This window comes from Pelodiscus sinensis, chromosome 3 (assembly GCF_049634645.1).
Source record: "Pelodiscus sinensis isolate JC-2024 chromosome 3, ASM4963464v1, whole genome shotgun sequence".
Taxonomy (NCBI): Eukaryota; Metazoa; Chordata; order Testudines; family Trionychidae; genus Pelodiscus; species Pelodiscus sinensis.
In genome coordinates, this window is record NC_134713.1 from 186,096,215 (window position 1) to 186,115,563 (window position 19,349).

Below are 19,349 nucleotides of genomic sequence, written 5' to 3' on the forward strand. Positions count from 1 at the left end.
GTAACTCCATCATCTGGGATTAGACACCCTGTGGGATTACACAAGCCCTACAGTTCTTCAGCGCTGGAAGGAGCCAATAAGAGCTAAACCCGCAGCCCTCGGAGCAGGAGTCTGTAGCACCCAAGAGACTGCACCTGCCCGCCCAGTCTGTGCGCGCACGCGCCTGCTCTGCTGCCTGGGTTCGCGGCGAGCGGGTTCAATGCGGAGCACTCGCTCGCCCCGCCCTGTTCAGGGAGCGCCTCAGTGGGCGGGGCTCCGGCCGGCAGCCGGGAGAGGGGAGGAGTAACGCGTCCCGCCGCGATTTGTCCCTGCGCTGGCGCCGTACCAGGGCTGCTCGCTGCCCCGTGGCTGCCGTGACAACGAGGGGAGCTGCTGGCCCGGCCGGCGCAGTGATTTGGGCGGCCCGCCCGCCGTGACTGCAGCATGCACTAGCGGCGGGGGCGGGGATGTGGCCTGTCCCCTAGCCGGCAGAGCAGCCCGGGCCAGGGCAGGGATGAGACATGGCTTCGGTGAAGGTGGCGGTCCGCGTCCGGCCCATGAACCGCAGGTGGGTCCCGTGCGGAGCCGCCGGCTCCTGCTGCTCGTTCCCCGCCTCAGGGCTGCGGGAGGGACAATCCCGTCCCCTTCCCTGGGGGCTGCGGGCCCGAGATTCTCCCCCCCCCGTCCCCTTCCCTGGGGGCTGCGGGCCCGAGATTCTCCCCCCCCCCCGGTCCCCTTCCCTGGGGGCTGCGGGCCCGAGATTCTCCCCCCCCCCGGTCCCCTTCCCTGGGGGCTGCGGGCCCGAGATTCTCCCCCCCCCCCGGTCCCCTTCCCTGGGGGCTGCGGGCCCGAGATTCTCCCCCCCCCGTCCCCTTCCCTGGGGGCTGCGGGCCCGAGATTCTCCCCCCCCCCCGTCCCCTTCCCTGGGGGCTGCGGGCCCGAGATTCTCCCCCCCCCCCCGTCCCCTTCCCTGGGGGCTGCGGGCCCGAGATTCTCCCCCCTCCCCGTCCCCTTCCCTGGGGGCTGCTGGCCCGAGATTCTCCCCCCCCTCCCCGTCCCCTTCCCTGGGGGCTGCTGGCCCGAGATTCTCCCCCCCCTCCCCGTCCCCTTCCCTGGGGGCTGCGGGCCCGAGATTCTCCCCCCCCCTCCCCGTCCCCTTCCCTGGGGGCTGCTGGCCCGAGATTCTCCCCCCCCCTCCCCGTCCCCTTCCCTGGGGGCTGCGGGCCCGAGATTCTCCCCCCCCCTCCCCGTCCCCTTCCCTGGGGGCTGCGGGCCCGAGATTCTCCCCCCCCCTCCCCGTCCCCTTCCCTGGGGGCTGCGGGCCCGAGATTCTCCCCCCCCCTCCCCGTCCCCTTCCCTGGGGGCTGCGGGCCCGAGATTCTCCCCCCCCCTCCCCGTCCCCTTCCCTGGGGGCTGCGGGCCCGAGATTCTCCCCCCCCTCCCCGTCCCCTTCCCTGGGGGCTGCTGGCCCGAGATTCTCCCCCCCCTCCCCGTCCCCTTCCCTGGGGGCTGCTGGCCCGAGATTCTCCCCCCCCCCCCCGTCCCCTTCCCTGGGGGCTGCTGGCCCGAGATTCTCCCCCCCCTCCCCGTCCCCTTCCCTGGGGGCTGCTGGCCCGAGATTCTCCCCCCCCTCCCCGTCCCCTTCCCTGGGGGCTGCGGGCCCAAGATTCTCCCCCCCCCCCCTCCCGCCCTGTCCCTTTCCCTGGGGTCTGTGGGGCCAAGTTCGGACTGGGTTAGGGCCATTGTGAGGGGGTGCAGTCACAGACGATCTCTTGGGGGTGCTGACACAGCCACTGCCACTCACCTTCCCTGCTCTCTGGGGCTCCTCACCGCTCTGCTGGTCTCCCCCAGCCCAGGCCCCGAGCTGAGGTCCCTGCCCCCCACTGAGAAGCAGCATAGACACCGAACGACTTCACGTCCAAGGAGAGTGCAGTTTAGGGCACATCCTTCTGAGAGAGCACTCCCCAGATGGGATAAACCCCAAAGAATTAGGTAAGCTCCCTTTAGCAATGAAAAGGGAAATGTGCACAGGGGTTGCCCTCCCCAGGTAGCAATCGCTTACACTGGGTTTGATAGAAAGTAAAAATGGTTTTATTAAGTTGGAGCAGTAGGATTTAAGTAGTAACAAGTGAAAGCAGGCAGAGTAAAGTAGGTTACAAATCAAAAGAAACAAAACTGCTTGACTAATTCTACATTGAACCCTTAGTTCAGACTCACTCTAAAACCTCTTTTCCAGCTGCCACACTAAACCAGGGCTCTCTACCCCCCCCCCCCCCCTTCGCCTTCCTTCAGGTGCAGCCCAGACAAAAAGAACAAGGCCTCTCCTCTCTTATTCTTTTTGTTAAAGAATTGAGGCCCCTCCCTTCCAACCACTGCTCTGACTGAAGGACAAAAGAGATAGTTAAACAGTTGAGGGTAACACCCTCTGTGTGTCTCTTTCAAGTGTTTGAAACCCACAAAGTATTTCCCACTCTATGGGTGCATCTAGACTAGCAGGCTCTTTTGCGCAAAAACTTGCCACCTGTCTACGCTGACCGTGAGAATTTGCGCAAGAAACACTGATTTTGTACAGGAACGTTAATTTCTTGTGCAAGAAAGCCCGATGGCTAAAATGGCTTTCAGAGCTTTCTTGCGCAAGAGAGCGTCTATACTGGGCATGGATGCTTTTGCGCAAAAGCAAATCTTTTGTGCAAAGGCACATGCCAGTATAGATGCTCTCTTGCGCAAATACTTTTAACGGAAAAACTTTTCAGTTAAAAGTATTTGCACAAAATCTTGCCAATCTAGATGCAGCCCACGTGTCTAATTTTCCCCACACAAATGCTATACACAACAAAGTAAGATAAACACAACTAGCAGATCATGACATGAAGATTGATGGGTTACATTAAATAATTCGCTCAAACCATCTTTGAGTTATGTATATTCATGTCCACAAGTACATTTCATAAAGCATGTCAGGGGGAGGGGGGCGAGGTCCGTCACAGCCATCACTTTCCTTATTCCTCTTTATCCCCCTCTTGTCCCTCTTCTCTGATGGCTCCTGGGTGGGTGGGGGGGGGGGGGAGATTGTTCTTCTTACCCTTACCTTTGGGGGGGTTCCCAGATAGGGATTGCTAGCTGCTTTGCCTATTTTAATAAGAGGTATATTTGCATAGTACAAATATAACTACACTTGGCCTGCAATAGGGGAAGATCTGTAAAATGCTCATGTAGTGGCACTTGATGGTTTTTATTTAAAAAATGGAAAACTGACAAGTATCTGGAAAGTAATATTTTTGGACACTTTCAAAAATTGATCTCACTCAGAAGTCTTTATAGGTAATGACTACTACTTGACTGGAAAACATACATTAAAAGGACACTGCCCAGGCCATTTGCTGAATTGATTGTTATAAAATGTACACTTCTTGAGAGAGATCCAGAAAATAAATGTAGTTTTCCCTAGTTTAGTAAATGTTAAATGTACAGAGTTACTTTTTAATGAACTAACCCTACTACTGCTTTAAAGACAGGCAAACAAAACTGGATATATTAAATTCATTGGCTTCTCTGGGAAATCTTTTCATTTATGCCAATGGTCTGAAGAGATGTAATTCTTTTTTACAAGAAAAAGATAAGCCTTAAATTTATAAATGCTAATCAGGCTTCTGTTATCTAAAGCAGGTAAAAAGTGGAACTTATCTCCTTATCAATTTGCAAAATCCTTAGAGAAGATCTATACACACTTATAAAAATCTTGAGAGTGCTAAAATAAAAGTGCAAAGTATTGTTTATTTGTACTGTGGTAGCACCAAGGAGTCCTAATTCATGTGCCAGGGCCTCGTTATGCTATGCACAGTAAAATACACCATCAGTTGGCAGTCACTGTCTCAGAGAATTTATAATTTAAACACAACAAGTGGATGCAACAGATGGAGAGCACGTGGAAACAATGAAGCAGTGCTGGTGTTTTAGGCAGCATATGCTGGGATATGTTAAGATTCAGAGAGTGAACAGGAAGGAGAACCAGATATCCAGTTTATAAAGCTGAGGTTGAGGATTCTTGTGTGCACTGCAAGAAAGTGTTGCAACTTGTTTACAGCAAGACAGCTATGTGCTAGCCTAGGTTACTAATAAGGGCAGCATGACCAGCTGCTGGAGTTTCAGTACTAACCATTAATTAAAAAAAAACCGAGGCACTGATCATTCTGATGGCCTGGTTGAAGCAGTCTGTTTACGCACTGAATTGCAGGATTGGTCTTTGAAGTCATGGTATAGGCAGGTTCTCACTGTCTGCAAAAATACCACAGCAGATTTTGTTCTCATCACATCTTGTAGGGTTTAAGCTGGTCAAAATTTCAATTTGAAACTTCCTTGGGAAACCAGAGGTTCAGTAGAAAGTTGGTAGTTTATTAAAATGGCACTCATCTCTTTTAGTCAGTGTGGTTGTATGGGCTGTTATTTTACTGGAGATGTTATCTGTAAGATCAAGTATAAACCCAAGATCCTGAAACCTTAAGAAGAGTAGTACCTGGTATATAAACCAGATTCCAAATGTTGTGATCACATTTTGTCCATATAAACATCTGTTTTACCTTTATTTGGCTATGATATCCTTTATGTCCCTTACTAGGCTCTTCACATCTGCTTTGCTGCTCAAATATAGTTATAAGTGGGTGAAAGGTGTTGGGTTTTTTTTTTTTGTAAGAAAATTATCAATGAAGCCTTACTGAGTCCTTGTCTTTTTTTTAAAACTCTCAGAATTGTATATATAAAATAAAAATAACTTTCATTACCTTGTAACTTCTTGTAGGTAAATCTTAGTACAGCTTTGGTTTGTTTACTTTAATTATATTATGTTTATTTTACGATTAACTACAGGCAGTCCCCGAGTTACGCGGATCCGCACTTACGAACCGGGCTTTTCTCGCCCTGGAGGATGCGGGCGGCGGGATCGCCCAGACGAGCCGAGGTCCCGCCGCCCTCGTCCTCCGGGGCGAGAAAAGCTGCTCCGCATCTCCCTGGTCTGCAGACCAGGGAGACGTGGAGCAAAGCCACCGAGGACCCGGGTGGCGGGACTGCGGCGCGTCTCGGTCCCGCCGCCTGTGTCTCCATGGTCTGCTGGGGGGGGCGGGGCGCAGCTAGTGCGTTGTCCCCCCCCCCCCCTCCCCGCCAGCAGGCCAGGCTTTTCTCGGGACTCCTGGGGCAGAACAGCTGGGGCGCTGCCGGTTGGTCCCACAGCGCCGCTCCTTGGCGCTACTGGACCAACCCGGCAGCACCCCAGCTGCTCTGCCCCAGGAGTCCTGATTCAGCTGCTGCTGGTCAGTTTCAGCAGCGGCCGACTTGGGGACGCCTGGGGCAGAGCAGCTGGGGTGCTGCTGGGTTGGTCTAGTTGCGCCGAGGAGCGGCGCTACTGGACCAGCTCAGCAGCACCCCAGCTGCTCTGCCCCAGGCGTCCCCAAGTCAGCCTCTGCTGAAACTGACTAGTGGCTGACTATAGGAAGCCCGAGGCAGAGTTGTTCTGCCCCGGGCTTCCTGGAATCAGCCGCTGATCAGTTTCAGCAGCAGCTGACTTGGGGACACCTGGGATACAGCACCTAGGGTGCTGCCGGGTTGGTCCCCGCAGCACTGAGGTGCGGCGCTGCGGAGACCTACCCAGCAGCGCCCCAGCTGCTCTGTCCCAGGCATCCAGATTCAGCTGCTGTTGAAACTGATCAGCAGCTGATTCCAGGAAGCCCGGGGCAGAGAAACTCTGCCTCGGGCTTCCTGTAGTCAGCTGCTGGTCAGTTTCAGCAGCGGCTGAATCTGGATGCCAGTTCCGACTTAAGTACAAATTTGACTTAAGTACAAACCTACAGTCCCTATCTTGTACGTAACCCGGGGACTGCCTGTATTTGGATCGTTTTTAGAACAGGCAGGGCAGTATGGTTGTTCCAAAATGTGTATTGGTAAGACTTCAGCGAAGGTTGTTTAAGTACTTTGTTTTTTGTACTAAATGCAGTTGCAGAATATGAAAACAGAGATGAATATTGAATTATTAAAACTAAATTGGAAGCTACTGAATTTTGTAAAATTGTTTTAACTCTTCTTGGGATTTGTTTTCAATACTTAGCAAACCAATTGAAGGAAAAGATAAAAATACATAGAGAATATGCTGCTCAGGTACATAGTGATTCACAATGATTGTAATCAGTTTTACTTTCATAAGATAAATAGCTTTAAAATGTTACAGTGATAAGGGTTTCTCTCTAAAAGAAGGTTTTAAGTGACACTAGGATTGGTTGGATTAATGTGTGCTATGTCAGTGTTAATTCTTGAAATTTGTAGGCCATATTTGTATGTTGTCTATTACAGATGTGCCAATTAGCGCAACAGCTGCATTAACTATATAGTATGTTTCATATATGCATTTTGGAATGAGGTAAGCAGTCGGAGGGAACATATTACTCTAATATTATTTGCTATTCCATCTTATGAACAATTAACTTTTTAATGTACTTCCTCCTTTTATTGTTTTTTAGTCATTGGCATCTGTTGTGAAAAGGGACACATACTTTTGGGAGCTGCTATAGTCTCCCTCTTTCTTTCCTCCTGTGCCTCTCAAAAAATAATTCATATCCAAAAGTGTATCATCTATAGGAAAGATGTGAGACAAAACTGATTGAAAAATTTTCCTACTGAATAATATAGTAGTAATAGTGTGGTAGGTAGAGTAGATTTAGGAGCTAAACAAACTAAAACCAATTGCAGGTGTGAACTTATGTAGTAACAAACCACTTTGGCCACATTAAGTCTCCACAAAGCCTTCATTTTTTTTTTTCTTTTGATCACGTATATGTTATCTTATGGAAGTCAATAGGGACAAGTGCCATTACTGTCATTGTGACTGCAGCCTTTTAGGTCTTTGTTTTTTAAAAAATCCTTGCAATATAAAATAGCTTAGAAATCAATCTTTTGAGCCATAGAAAGAAAAAAGCAGTTAACTGCTTTTGAGAATAACAATGTACAGTAAACTTCCGATAATGCGGCACCTTTAGGACCCAGGGGGTACCAGATTATGAGAAATGCTGGGCTATCGGAAGGGGGGGCTAGGAGGAGTCTGAGGTGGAGTGGGGAGGATGCGCCCCTCAACGATGCGGGACCAACCCGACAGCACCCCAGCTGCTCTGCCCCAGACTTCCCTAAGTCAGCCGCTGCTGAAACTGACCAGCCGCTGAAGCCTGGGGCAGAGCAGCTGGGGTGCTCTGCCCCGGGCTTCCCAGAGTCAGCCCCTGGTCAGTTTCAGCAGCAGCTGACTTGGGGAAGTCTGGGGCAGAGCAGGTGGGGTGCTGTTGCGTTGGTCCTGCAGTGCTGAGGGGCGGTGCTACAGGACCAACCTGACAGCCCCGTAGTTGCTCTGCCCCGGGCTTCCCCGAGTCAGTCGCTGGTCAGTTTCAGCAGCGGCTGAATTGTGGAAGCCGGGGGAAGAGCAACTGCAATTGTCCGGCTGTCTGGAGCGCTTCCGTTTTCCAGATGGTGCTGGACCATTAGGAGTGCCGGACCACTGGAATTTTACTGTAGTCGGAATTCATATGTGGCTGAAATAATATACAGGCTAATGGAATGGTCTTAGTTGTCACTTACTTGTATAGGGTTATTTTTGAGGTTTAGTTTCAGAAATAGTTGTTGAAACTTCAGGCTGTAAGGCATTGGATTGGAAGGGTACTGAAGAAAGCAGGATGTTGATAAGAAGTGGCAATAAGAATAATAAACAAAGGTTAAATGGACACAAGTTTGTATCAGAAATGGTAAAACACAAAAGCCCGTAGAAGCACGTTTTAACCTACCTGGGCACTCATTAATGTATTTAAAAGTAGCTATTCTTCTACAAAGGAATTTCAGGAACCAGTTAGAGAGAGAGAATGCAGAACTGACCTGCATATGGAAATTTGACACAATTTCTCACGGCTTGAACTAAGACTTAAACTGGATGGACGGTTATATTCAGCACCCAAATGACAACAAAAGGATTGGACACTTAGTGCACTCAGCCTCGTTAGCACAGGCACTATTATTGACAGATTCTCCCCTCCCCCCTCTTCCTTCTTTTTCTGTTATAAGTTTGGAAGTCCCCCCTTTTTTCTCATCTGAGGAAGTGAGTTTTGCCCACGAAAGTCTTCAAGGTGATACAGGACTATTCTTTTTAAATCATTCTTTCGAATGATGTCCTGTTCGCAGTGTGCTGTGCCTTAGAAATTCTCTCAATTCTTCCTTTTATTTTTGTTGCTTGAGAAAATACCAGAGAGCTCTTTAGACTTCTCTGTACAGGGTTGGATAGCAATTTGAAGAAGCTGGACACTATTATCTGGGATAATAGGGAATGGAAGATCTGAAATAAACATATTGTTGGTTTGTAAACTACACTTAAAATAGTCGTGTTGAGCTCTTTAACTTAGAGTTAATAGAACTTAACAGTATTGTAGCATGTATTTGTACTACACAAGGAGAAAAGATATTAAAGAAGGAAAAAATGAGATAAGGATGTAATATAGTAAATGGAATGGGTGTTAAAGAAATCCATGTTGCTGAAAAGTAGTTTAACTGTGCTGATTTCTAATACAGTTTTTCACTCTCTAGGGCCAAATTTTGTTTAAAACTTAGAAGCATTCATTTAAATAATAAGTATTTGGACAAATATGAACTATGGTGTTTTTGGTACATATATATGTATGTATATATTTTTTCTTCTCCAGCAACAGAATTGGTAAGGAAAAAACTGTTGGTCCTAACTGGAGATGGCTCAATTTATTTTCTTAAATTCTGGATTGATTTTATTTTATTAATAGATAATACATTATTCAAATGGCCATTACGTGTTTTGCCATGACAGCTTGTTCCTCGATAGAAATGATATGTCACTTTTACCTTGATTTTTCCATTTTTCTGTATGGAACAGGCTGTAATGTTGAGAACTAGTCATGTCCTATTTTAAGAATTGGCAACAGCTAACTTTGTAAATAAGTAACCTGAGTGAGAAAGCTTTCTCCTTTGTATACAATACATTTCTACTTATCTCCTGACTTTTGAATATAAAGCCATTAAAGTAGTTTCACTGAGCACTTGTTGGGGTGTAAAGTAGGACATGTCTTCAGTGTCCTCTTAAAAAGCAAAAATTACTCTACATTCTTCATTTTAGTAATTGGTATTTATGGAATATTGAGTGTGGGACTTGGCAAACACAAGGAACTGTCCCTGGTTCAAAAAGTTTGTCACATTCATATGGGCATATACCACGCCAACGACACAATTTTATATACAAATTTTGTAGGAGATGGAGTGGAGGAGATTGTTGGAAGATTACATCAGGGACAAAGGTTAAAAAGGAAGTGGACTTAGCTGATTAAATTGGAAGCTGTGCTAAAGGTAAGGGTCAGAAGGAAAAACAATGTAGGCTGAGAACTGGAGAAACAGGTCAGAATATCCCAGGGACTGAGAGATTTTCTTGTAGTTTCACTTTCAGAATCATAAACAGGCCAATCGAGTGATGAGAAGGATTTGTGGAACTTGGTGAGGGAGAGGCAGCCAAACAATTTGCTGCTTGCCATCTTATACCTGATATCCACTATATATATTTGGTATGGAATGGGTATGTTGTTGGATAAAATGGATCATAAAAGGATTTGAAGGAAAATATCCCTGCCCAACTCAGCTCCCTTAAGGATTTTAGGATTCTTGAATCCTATACAATTGGCCACCAAGTAACCTCTTTTTGTAACCTCCCTTTCACCTATTATGAGGGGAGGATAGTGAGGTATCAACAGCAGGATTGTTGGGACTTGGTTTTTTTTTTTGTGTGTGGAAATGATTAAGGAAACAATGATTGATTTGTGTTGTAGAACTTGTTGCTCAGTATTCCCAGATATTTTAGGTGAATAATGTTGCTGCTTAATTAAACCACAACTGTTGCCCGTTACCTTTATTCTGATGTAGCTGGACAGTAAAAGACGTTAGGCTGAGAACTGGAGAAATGGCAGGTTAGAGTATTTTAGAGATAAAAGAGGATGTGTTGCAACAAGTTGTTAGATAGTGGGAATGCTCCCTGAACTTCAAAAGAGAGTTGCCAGTGTCAACAGTTCTACAGTGTGAGTGTGAGTGTGAGTGAGAGCGCGCGCACTGGCTAATGATTATCATCCTCTGGAGCTCTGATGTGGTGTGTGTATTTCCCCAGTCTCTCTCTTTTGACAAGCTCTAAACTTAGTAACTGTTCATCAATCACCTCAAATTTTCTTCACCTTCTCCCTTGGTGCATGCTGAAGTTTTGCTATTTAGAATGTGGGATCCTGAATTTACAACAATGTGGTCTCCTGAAAGGGCAATGCACTTTGACTTCCATGCATGTAAGCATCACATCAAGCTTGAAGGAACCTGTCAGAGCGTATCATGAGTGTTGTGTTCAGTTTTGGGCACCTTATTACTTGAAAAATATTGACCAACTAGGAGATTTGTCCAGCATTGCTTGGGTTCTTAACTCAATTAACTTTTTTTGTTGTTGAAAATATGTGAAAAGCATACATGATTTAAATAGTGGTGTCCAACCAGTACTGAAAGCAGTAACCACATATGGCTAGTGGCTAGAGTGTTGGACACCAGAGATTTAAATACAGCTTTCTGAATCCCATCATTCCATGGGAATCCTACTAGACTGCCAACTGCTTTTCAACTGCAATATAGGGAGAGAGGCGAAGGCTGTGTAATAAAATGTGTATGGGGGGAGAGAGCCATACACGGATCTGGGCCTCCGTGCTGCTTGCATGGCCGAGGGCTTCGCGCGCTCCCCCATCCCCAGGCCAATCAGGGTCTGGGGGCGGGTTCGGGTTACATGGAGCTTCCTTCGCCCTGCCCCGGTCCTACGAGGAGCCCGTGGCACTTCTAAGCACTATGTGCTTCTCACAGGATGGGAGGAGGCTTTCTGTGCTCCCCTTCCTCTAGGTCCTGATTGGCCTGGGGAAGGGGGAACATGGCAAGCCTCTTACAGGGCATGGGTGCCTAGTGGGAAGAGGAGGCAAAGGGGCTCCCCCAACCCCGACCAATCATGGTCTGGGGGGTGGGGTAGCCCTGCCCCTTCCTGTTTAGGCCTCGCCCCTTCTGGGGTGACCCAGGGCTATTTCAAAAATTATTGAAGTGGCCCTCGGGCAAAAATTATTGCTCTAGGGATCCCCTGCACTAGGGATTCTGTCCAGTGGCTTGGTATTCCAGACTGTCAAAATCCATCAGTCCAGAGAGAGAATTATTCCCAGGATCCACCCTGTCAGCTGTCTTCCCCAGAAAGCAATATGGCAAATGTCTCCATCACAGCCTGGACTTTTCCTCTGTTAACTAAACACAGACATTGGCAAGATTTTGCGCAAAAGCAACTACTTTTGTGCAAAAACTTGCCACCTGTCTACACTGGCCGCGAGTTCTTGCGCAAGAACACTGACGTTCTAATGTAAGGAATCAGTGCTTCTTGTGCAAGAACTATGACGCTTCCACTCAGGAAAAATCCCTCTTGTGCAAGAGGCCAGTGTAGACAGGCAACATGAATTTCTTGTGCAAGAAAGCCTAATGGCTAAAATGGCCATTGGAGCTTTCTTGTGCAAGAGAGTGTCTACACTGGCATGGATGCTTTTGCACAAAAGCACATGCCAGTGTAGATGCTCTCTAGCGCAAATACTTTAACGCAAAAACTCTTGCGTTAATAGTATTTGCGCAAAATCTTGCCAATGTAGATGTAGCCAGACAGTCTGACAAAATGACCTCTCAAGATTCCCCTTCATTTATTTATATGTTCTCTCTGCTAGAACATTACATTTCTTGATTCCCTTTCATTGTGGGAGAAATTTGACAAAGGCTTGTGAAGGACAGGAATAGTGATATCAGAAGATGATGTAATGAGGTTGTGCTCTCTTCCTTGAAATGTGGGAGATTAGTGTAAATGGTTTTGACTTGGATAACATGCCCATGCAGTAGAGAGCACTTCACTTATGTCGGCTGACCAGATCTAAAGTCCAAGTATATAGAGAGGACTTCTGTTTTCTCCCTCTATGGAGTAGTTGAGCAGTGAACTGGAATCTGTAGTAATGCAGTGTGTAAAGAAAGCAAGGGTGGAAACATGACTTAGAAGTGTGTCTCTAAATCAAACAATTTCTTAGTTTATGTACCAGCCCCCTAATGGCTCTGTCGAATGTCACATTCTAGCCCCATACAAGTAAAGAATTATTAAATCTTTGAGTAGATAATCCACTTGTCAGACATAGAGACTGATGTTAGTGTTTGTATAATTCCTCATGGTGGTGCGCTTGATAGTGAAACAAGAGGCAATATCTATAATAATTTTCCAGATTTTTTTCCCTTTATGTTATGGGTGAATATATGAATATAATAGTAATAGAAGGTTAAAACTAAATACTTGAGATTTCCTAATGGCTGTGCCAAGCAGTTTGCCTGCCTAGATCACATTAATATTGGTTCTGAGCCAAGAGATCAAGGGTTGCAAATTTAATTATAGAACTAGGCGTAGAGTATGAAGTGGCAGTAGTGAAAGGCTGAAAAGTGGAGTGGAGCACTTGAGAATATATCTGATTTCAGAGGAAATAAATTCTCTTCCATGTATAAATTATGCCATTAATTGGGAACTCATTTTGGTAGCCCATTCCTTTATATAACTTTGTATAATGAAGGGCAGGAAGGAACTGAAATAGAGGCTTGTATCTTATTTGTGGTGGTGTGTTTTTGTTTTTTTGGAGAGTGTTTTGATGCTCATGCCTAAATAAGGGATGAAAATGCTAAGTTTAACTGATTAAATGTGTGTATGTGGGAGGCATTCCTGCCTGCTGGGCTAAAGCAGCCCCCCGCCCGTCATGGCCAGCTGGAAGAAAGCCCCACTTACTGTGCAGATGCATTAGCTTCTGCCCCATCTTCTGCCCTGTTACATAGCTAGCACCCCTGTCTCTTCCTCTATCCCCACTGCTCCCTCTATCAACCCCATGGCCTCAACTCCTGGCAGTAGCCACCTGCCAGCCCCAATCCCAGGCAGCGGCAGCCACCCATCACATGGTCTTGGTCCTCGTGGCAGCTGCTTCTCCCAACATGGATTTGGCCCTGGTAGCAGCCAGAGCAGTCCCCTTCCACCATGGTCATGGCCCTGTCTCTGTCCCCTCCCTCATCCCCACCACCATACAGCCCCGGCCGTGGTAGCAGCCACGCCACTCACCTTCCAGGTCCAGGAAAGTGAGTGCTGCTGCATGTCTCTGCAAAGGAGGTAGGTGGGCTCAACATTTTTTGTGCACAGCTGTGGAGATGTGCATCTTAGAGGGAACACTGCTCCCAGCCCAAGGGTCTGGAGCAGAGCTTTATGGTAAAATCATGAAATTTATGATTTTTAATCAGTGAAATTGACCAAAAAGAACTGTAAATTTGGTAGGGCCCTACTTATATTGCGTTTAAGCACCGTCTATTGTAAAAGTTGTTAAATGCAATCGTTTTCTTTACAGGTCTTGAATGCTCATACAATCGTAGGGGAACAGTGTGGCAGTTTACTCCTTTGCTTAATTTTTGGTAATAAACATGAAGTGTGCAGTTCCAAATATTTTGAGCAACATTCAGTTCCAAACAATGCTTTAGTGTATAGACTGCTTTATGACTGTGATCAGTCTCCATTTAGATTTTAAAGGATCCTGTCAAATTACAAAAATCATGTTAGAAGCTTACAGAATTTATTATTTGTATTGCTAATATTAAACTGAAAGAATAAAAAAATCTGTTTAGCTTTTTATTTATTTTCTTTACATTTGCACTTTACTAAGTTTGCATAGTACACAGCTTAGTTCCTTTGTTCATTTTTTACCATATCTTAACCTCAAGAGTAACACCCCTTTTTTTATTTTTTGCAGGTCACCTTTTTATAAATTGAATTTTTTAAAAAAAGCATTCTTAATCCAAATTCTATTATGGACAATCTTGTAGGGTAAAAGTAAAAAATTGACACCTTATATGCTGCCAGTATTACCAAAAAATAAGTGTCTATAGATTCCCTGTGAGAAGAATACTTTTTTTAATATATTAAACTCTTTTTGGTAGTACTGTTTAGTCCAGTGGTCCTCAATGCTGTGCCCGTGGGCACCATGGCGCCTGCCAGGCCATTTCTGTGCACCCACCGAGTGATCGGGGCCGCCCCCAGGCACGCGGCACAGGGGTGGTGCCGGCCCTGGGCATGCGTTGCATGGGCGCTGACGGCTCCTGGGTGTGCGGCACAGGAGCGGCGCCAGCCCCGGGCATGCAGTTTATGGGCTGTTCTGGCCCCGGGCGCACGGCGTACGGGCGGCCCTGCCCCTGGGCATGCTGCACTGGAGTGGTGCCGGCCCCGGGCACATGGTGTATGGGTGGCCCCGCCCCTGGGCATGTGCGCAGCCCTACCCCCAGGCGCCCGCAGCCCCAAAAGGTTGGGGACCACTGGTTTAGTCTAGAAGTTTTTCATTAACCCAGTAGATTTTGTGGGTTTTTTTTGCGTGCATCGAGTTCACTAAATTTAGTGAAACAACTGTTAAACTCTCTTCCCCGGATCTTCTTTGTTCATCTTGCTTCCTCCCGCAAAATGAAGATTTAAAACAAAAATATCCCCCAGTGGAAAAACAAGGTAATCCTGACCCATGTTTGTTTCCAGAAGAAACAGATGCCTTGTAGAATTTTAAATGAGAATGGATTGCAAAAATACTTTCAAGTAAACTTCATATTAAAATAGAATATTTATTATACAATTTATTTTTACCATCGTATGTAGTGTGGTTAGATTTATTTTAGATCCAAGGGAAACCAGGACACTTGGAAGCTTTAAGCAGTTAATTCAGTTGTTTAAATTTTACAAGTCTTAAAAACGATTACTATATAATTTAAACCTTAAATACTATAAATTCTATAGCAATTAATACAGTGCAAAACAATGCAAAAGCAATTAATATAAGATCTACTATAATACAATAATAAAGCCTAATTCACTTACACTTCTCCTGTATGGTACCTACAGTACCAGGCAGGAGGTCGTGGTTCCTTTTCTTCCCATGCAATGGAACACTATGCACTGGATCGCTGGTGTGAAGGGCTGGTTTACTTCTCGTTACGTCGAGCAGGACCTGTGGGTCAGTTCTGCCTATTCCCTTCTCTTGATTGTTCTTACTAAGCCCATTTTTAGTGAAGCGAGACTTCATCATTCTAATAATATTTACCAATTAATTACGTATTGCGTAGGATACGTAAAATGCCCAATGCCCCTGTTTGGAGTACATCCTGCTCAGGATGTTGCTGCTATGTGCGTAGTTGACTGTTGTTTGGCTGCATCTATAATTTTCGTTATCAGAAACAGAAGGACCAGTACAGGCTTGCTTGTCATGTGTTCTTGATGTGGTCTCGCGTACCATGCTTAATCTGCGTTGTTGTTCAAAACATTCCTTCATTTCACAGCTTCTCCCTCCCAAGCCATGCATACGTGCTTATGTACACCGGACTTGAGACAGACCTGGGTTTTGCTTTTTGGAGATCTGCGTTTTGGACATGGCAGACATCACCGTTTATTATCAAGGCAGGGTAGTCCAGGCTCCCTTGCACTGTAGGATCACCACTTGTTCAAGAAACTTAATTGACACAGTTACAGTGAGCAGGAACTGGGCCCTTGTTACTCTCGTGCTGGATGGTGGCATAAGAAACGCTCTCTGTCTGTCTCCTGGTAACAATACCACTGTAGAGCTTTCTCCATTTCTTCTGTCTGCCACCAGTATCAGAATTATTTTGCTTCAATCTGTAACTACAGGTTGAACCTCTTAAATCCAGGACTCTCTGGTCTGGCCATATCTCTGGTCTGGCAGGATCACAGATGTTGCTGGATGAGAGAGCCCTGGCTCCCAGAAATACAAACTGTCAGGGAGTCCGGTGTAGGGGAGCCCCCCATCAGACAGGTGAGCCCTGTCCCCAGAGAGCCCTGGTCAGGCAGGGCAGCAATGGGACCAGTGAGCTCTGTCCCTGAGGAGCCCCATCCTGGCAACTCCAGCTGCAGAGCCCCGTCCCAGGGGAGCCTTGGCTGGGTGGGGCAGCAATGGGACTGGTGAGCCCTGTCTCTGTGGAGCCCCATCCCAGTGTGCTAGCAGCAGGGCAGCTGCAGTGCCCCATCCCAGGGGAACCCTGGTGGCGCTCCACAGCAGTGAGACCACCAGCAGCTGGTGAGCCCCATCCCTGGAAAGCCCAGTTGGGGCGTGGTTGTTATGCCCATACAAAGCACAAGAGATCTTTATTGGGGAGAAGGCAGTACGCCACATTTATTGAGAATACAGCAGTTAGCATATGCTTCTCAGTCTCTCTCACACACACCATGCATGCAGTCCCGCCAGTCGATGCTATTGTTACCAGTCCAGAGTCTGGATCAATCTAGTGGCCAGCCAGATTGATTGCAGAGGGGAGCCGGGCTCTGTTGGTCACGATCCGATACTTCTGGAGTTGGTAGCAAGACGAACCCAAAGTCTCATGGCAAAGCACCCTGCTCTTATAATCCTCTTTTCTCTGTTGAAGTCTATGGATTTTTCTGTGTCTGTTTGTGACTGGTTACTCCTTGATTGGTGTTATCTTTTGATGTTATCATTCCAGAACACCTTCGAGAGGGTCATCCTGTCCTGGATTGAGTTAATCAATTGTCTTTAGGGGTGTCAGCTCCACCTTGGAGTCGTCAATGTGCCCCCTCCTTAATCATGAATACGTGCTGTCAGTTCGCTGGCGTCGATAAGTTTCTTCACCCCTCTTCTCTTGACCACCTGGTTTTAACAATCACCTTCACGCGTATCTCTTTTTGATACATACACCTCTCATTCACACAGTCTTTTATAGAGACCTTCAAAGGTGAACAAACAGCAGTGTTTTATATTGAGCAACAAAAAAGCATTATAAATTAAACCTTACTAAATCTTGTAATCAAAACAGTTCACATTGTGGTCTGGGCCTTCAATATTCTTCTAATCTTATTAACATAGACACAATACAAGATCCTGTCTTTTACTTACTTACTTACCCTTAAAACAAAAAAAAGCTTACTTACTAAACCTTAAAACAATGAAATGTATATTTAACTAAAGGACCTAGAGAGGGTGGCTGGCAGGATGAAATTAAATCCTACATTACTACATTATTAAACCTAAAATATAAATATAAAATCCTACTCCTACATGGTAGCAGCAGGGTAGCCACAGTGCCTAGTCCCTGGGAAGCCCTGGGCAGGACAGAAGCAGGGCCGTGGTGTTGCCAAGAAGCCTTGGCTGGGTGGGGCAGAAGCATGTCTGCGGTGGCTGGGGAGCTCCGTCCCTGGAGAGCTCCGGCTGGCTGGCGGCAGCATGCTGAGCCCAAGCCCTGTAGCAGCAGGGATGGAGCCCACTGAGAATGGGGCTGGAGCAGAGCCAGCCAGAGGGAGGGGCAGTATTCTGGGAGGCCAGTGGCAGGAGATCTCCCTATATCTGGCAAATTCCTTCATACAGGACTGGTCAGGTCTCGAGTGCTGGACCAGAGAGGTCCAACTTGTATAAAGTCAATCAGGGAGCTGCAAGAGGATATTGTGGGGTGGGAGGAGGGGCGGGAATCGATGATACACAGAGATCTTCCTCAAAGGCAATTCTAGTGTTTTGCTTTGGTAAACCTAAATTCAAATTACTGCATTAACTAAACACTATTACAAGTCTGTTCATTATTAGGTTAGAATATAACTTAGCAATCTACTGATATACAGATGCTTATTTATATTGGATAATATTTATTATCTTTTGTTCTTTGCCTGAGATGTTGAAATTGTTCTCCTGTTCCTTCAGAATTACTTTTAGAAAGAGACTGAATGAGGTAAAGAGTGACTTTTAAAGGAGCAAGGATTAAAAAGCCATGTAACAGCGTAGGAACCAAAAGTCTGCCTTTGGTCTGTTTGTGCTTGGCAACGTTATTCCTTGGTTGGGAAGGGAAAGAGAAGAAGTTACTTCTGCTTTTATTTAATTTTAATCTGGCCTAAAAAATATCAAATAATCCTGAAAACAAGGTTACTATTTTAACGCCTTTTACTTTGCTGCATGTCATAGAATCATAGGGCTGGAAAAGACCTCAGGAGGGGGTCAAGTACAGCCCCCTGCCCAAGGCAGGACCAATCCCAACTAAGTTAACCCAGCCAGAGCTTTGTCAAGCTGAGACTTGATGTCACTTTGATTGTTTATTTGCTAGGTTACTATAGATCTATTTTCTTTTTGTAGCAGCTGATATGATTTGATTAATCTCCCTTTCTATATAACATTTTTTTTCTGCAGTATGACAGTGATGTCATCACGTTACTCAGCATCTCGCAGCCCCTTTCTACCTCCTCCCCTTTCCCTCCCTGGTACTCTGCAGCTGGGGGGAAGAGCACGGGGCCTGTGAAGCCCCACACTGCCTCCTTGGCGGGGCGTGCGGGGGAGAACACAGCACAGGGCCTGGGTGGTCTTTCCCCCGCGGGAGCACAGGGCTGGACCTGTGCTGCCTTTCCTCCTTGGGGACGGGACTGGGGCCAGAGCCGCATGGCCTTTTCCCCTTGCTGCGGCCTGCCCCTGCTCTCTTCCTCCCCTCTGGCCACGTGGGGACTCATGAAGGGGGGAAGGCCACGTGACTGGAAGCTGGCAGCTCTGGTCCCAGTCCCCTCCCCACAAGGGAAAAAGGCTGCATGGCTCCTGCCCCGCACGAGGGGGAAACACCACCGAGGCCCCGTGCTCTTGCCCCTATCTGCTGAAGGAAGATGGTGGTGGGCCTCTCCGGGGCCTCACAGGGTCTGTGCTCTTCCCCTCCTCCCACTGTAAAGCACCAGGAAGGGAAAGGGGAGGAGGTAGGGAGGGGCTGTGGCAGTGCTTTTTTTTGTTTAAAAAAAAAAAAAAAAAAAAAGTGCTGGTACTCCAGAGGAAAAGGTGCCAATATTCCAGCTTCTGTACCTAATGACTGGAAGATAGCTAATGTGATGCCAATATTTAAAAAAGGCTCTAGTTGTGATCCTGGCAATTATAGACCTGTAAGTCTAATATCAGTACTATGGAGGTAAGTGGCTAGTTGACTATCTGATAATCAAAAACTTATTGGATAGTTGACTAGTCCCTCGACTAGTCACTTCCCCCCCTTGCTGCCTCAGTCAGGGGCAGCAGGTGTGTGGGGGGGAACAGGAGCCCGTGCTGGGGGGGAGCCGGTTTGAAATCTGGTTCCTCCCAGCACCTTCTCCACGGGGGGTGAGGGAGATAGGAAGGTAGCAGGGACTGGGCGCAAACTTGGAATCTGCTCGTTCCCAGCTCATGCTCAGTCCCAGACATTGCGACTCTGCTGGCTCTTAATGCATTCAAAATGCT

At 46.9% G+C, this 19,349-nt stretch overlaps 1 protein-coding gene across 8 annotated transcripts in view; it reads left to right on the top strand.

The window, feature by feature from the left end:
• Positions 1–247: 247 nt before the first annotated feature.
• The window catches only part of KIF16B (kinesin family member 16B), a 237,704-nt gene continuing 218,602 nt past the window's right edge, over positions 248–19,349 (top strand). For 2 of the 8 annotated variants that reach the window (XM_075925625.1, XM_075925626.1), the window contains exon 1: positions 260–547. In XM_075925625.1, the coding sequence (XP_075781740.1) occupies positions 501–547 (47 nt within the window). In that variant the 5' untranslated portion in view covers positions 260–500. Of the gene's footprint in view, positions 548–19,349 lie in introns of all 8 variants that reach the window. The other 6 variants (XM_075925620.1, XM_075925621.1, XM_075925627.1 and 3 more) reach the window with 6 other exon arrangements.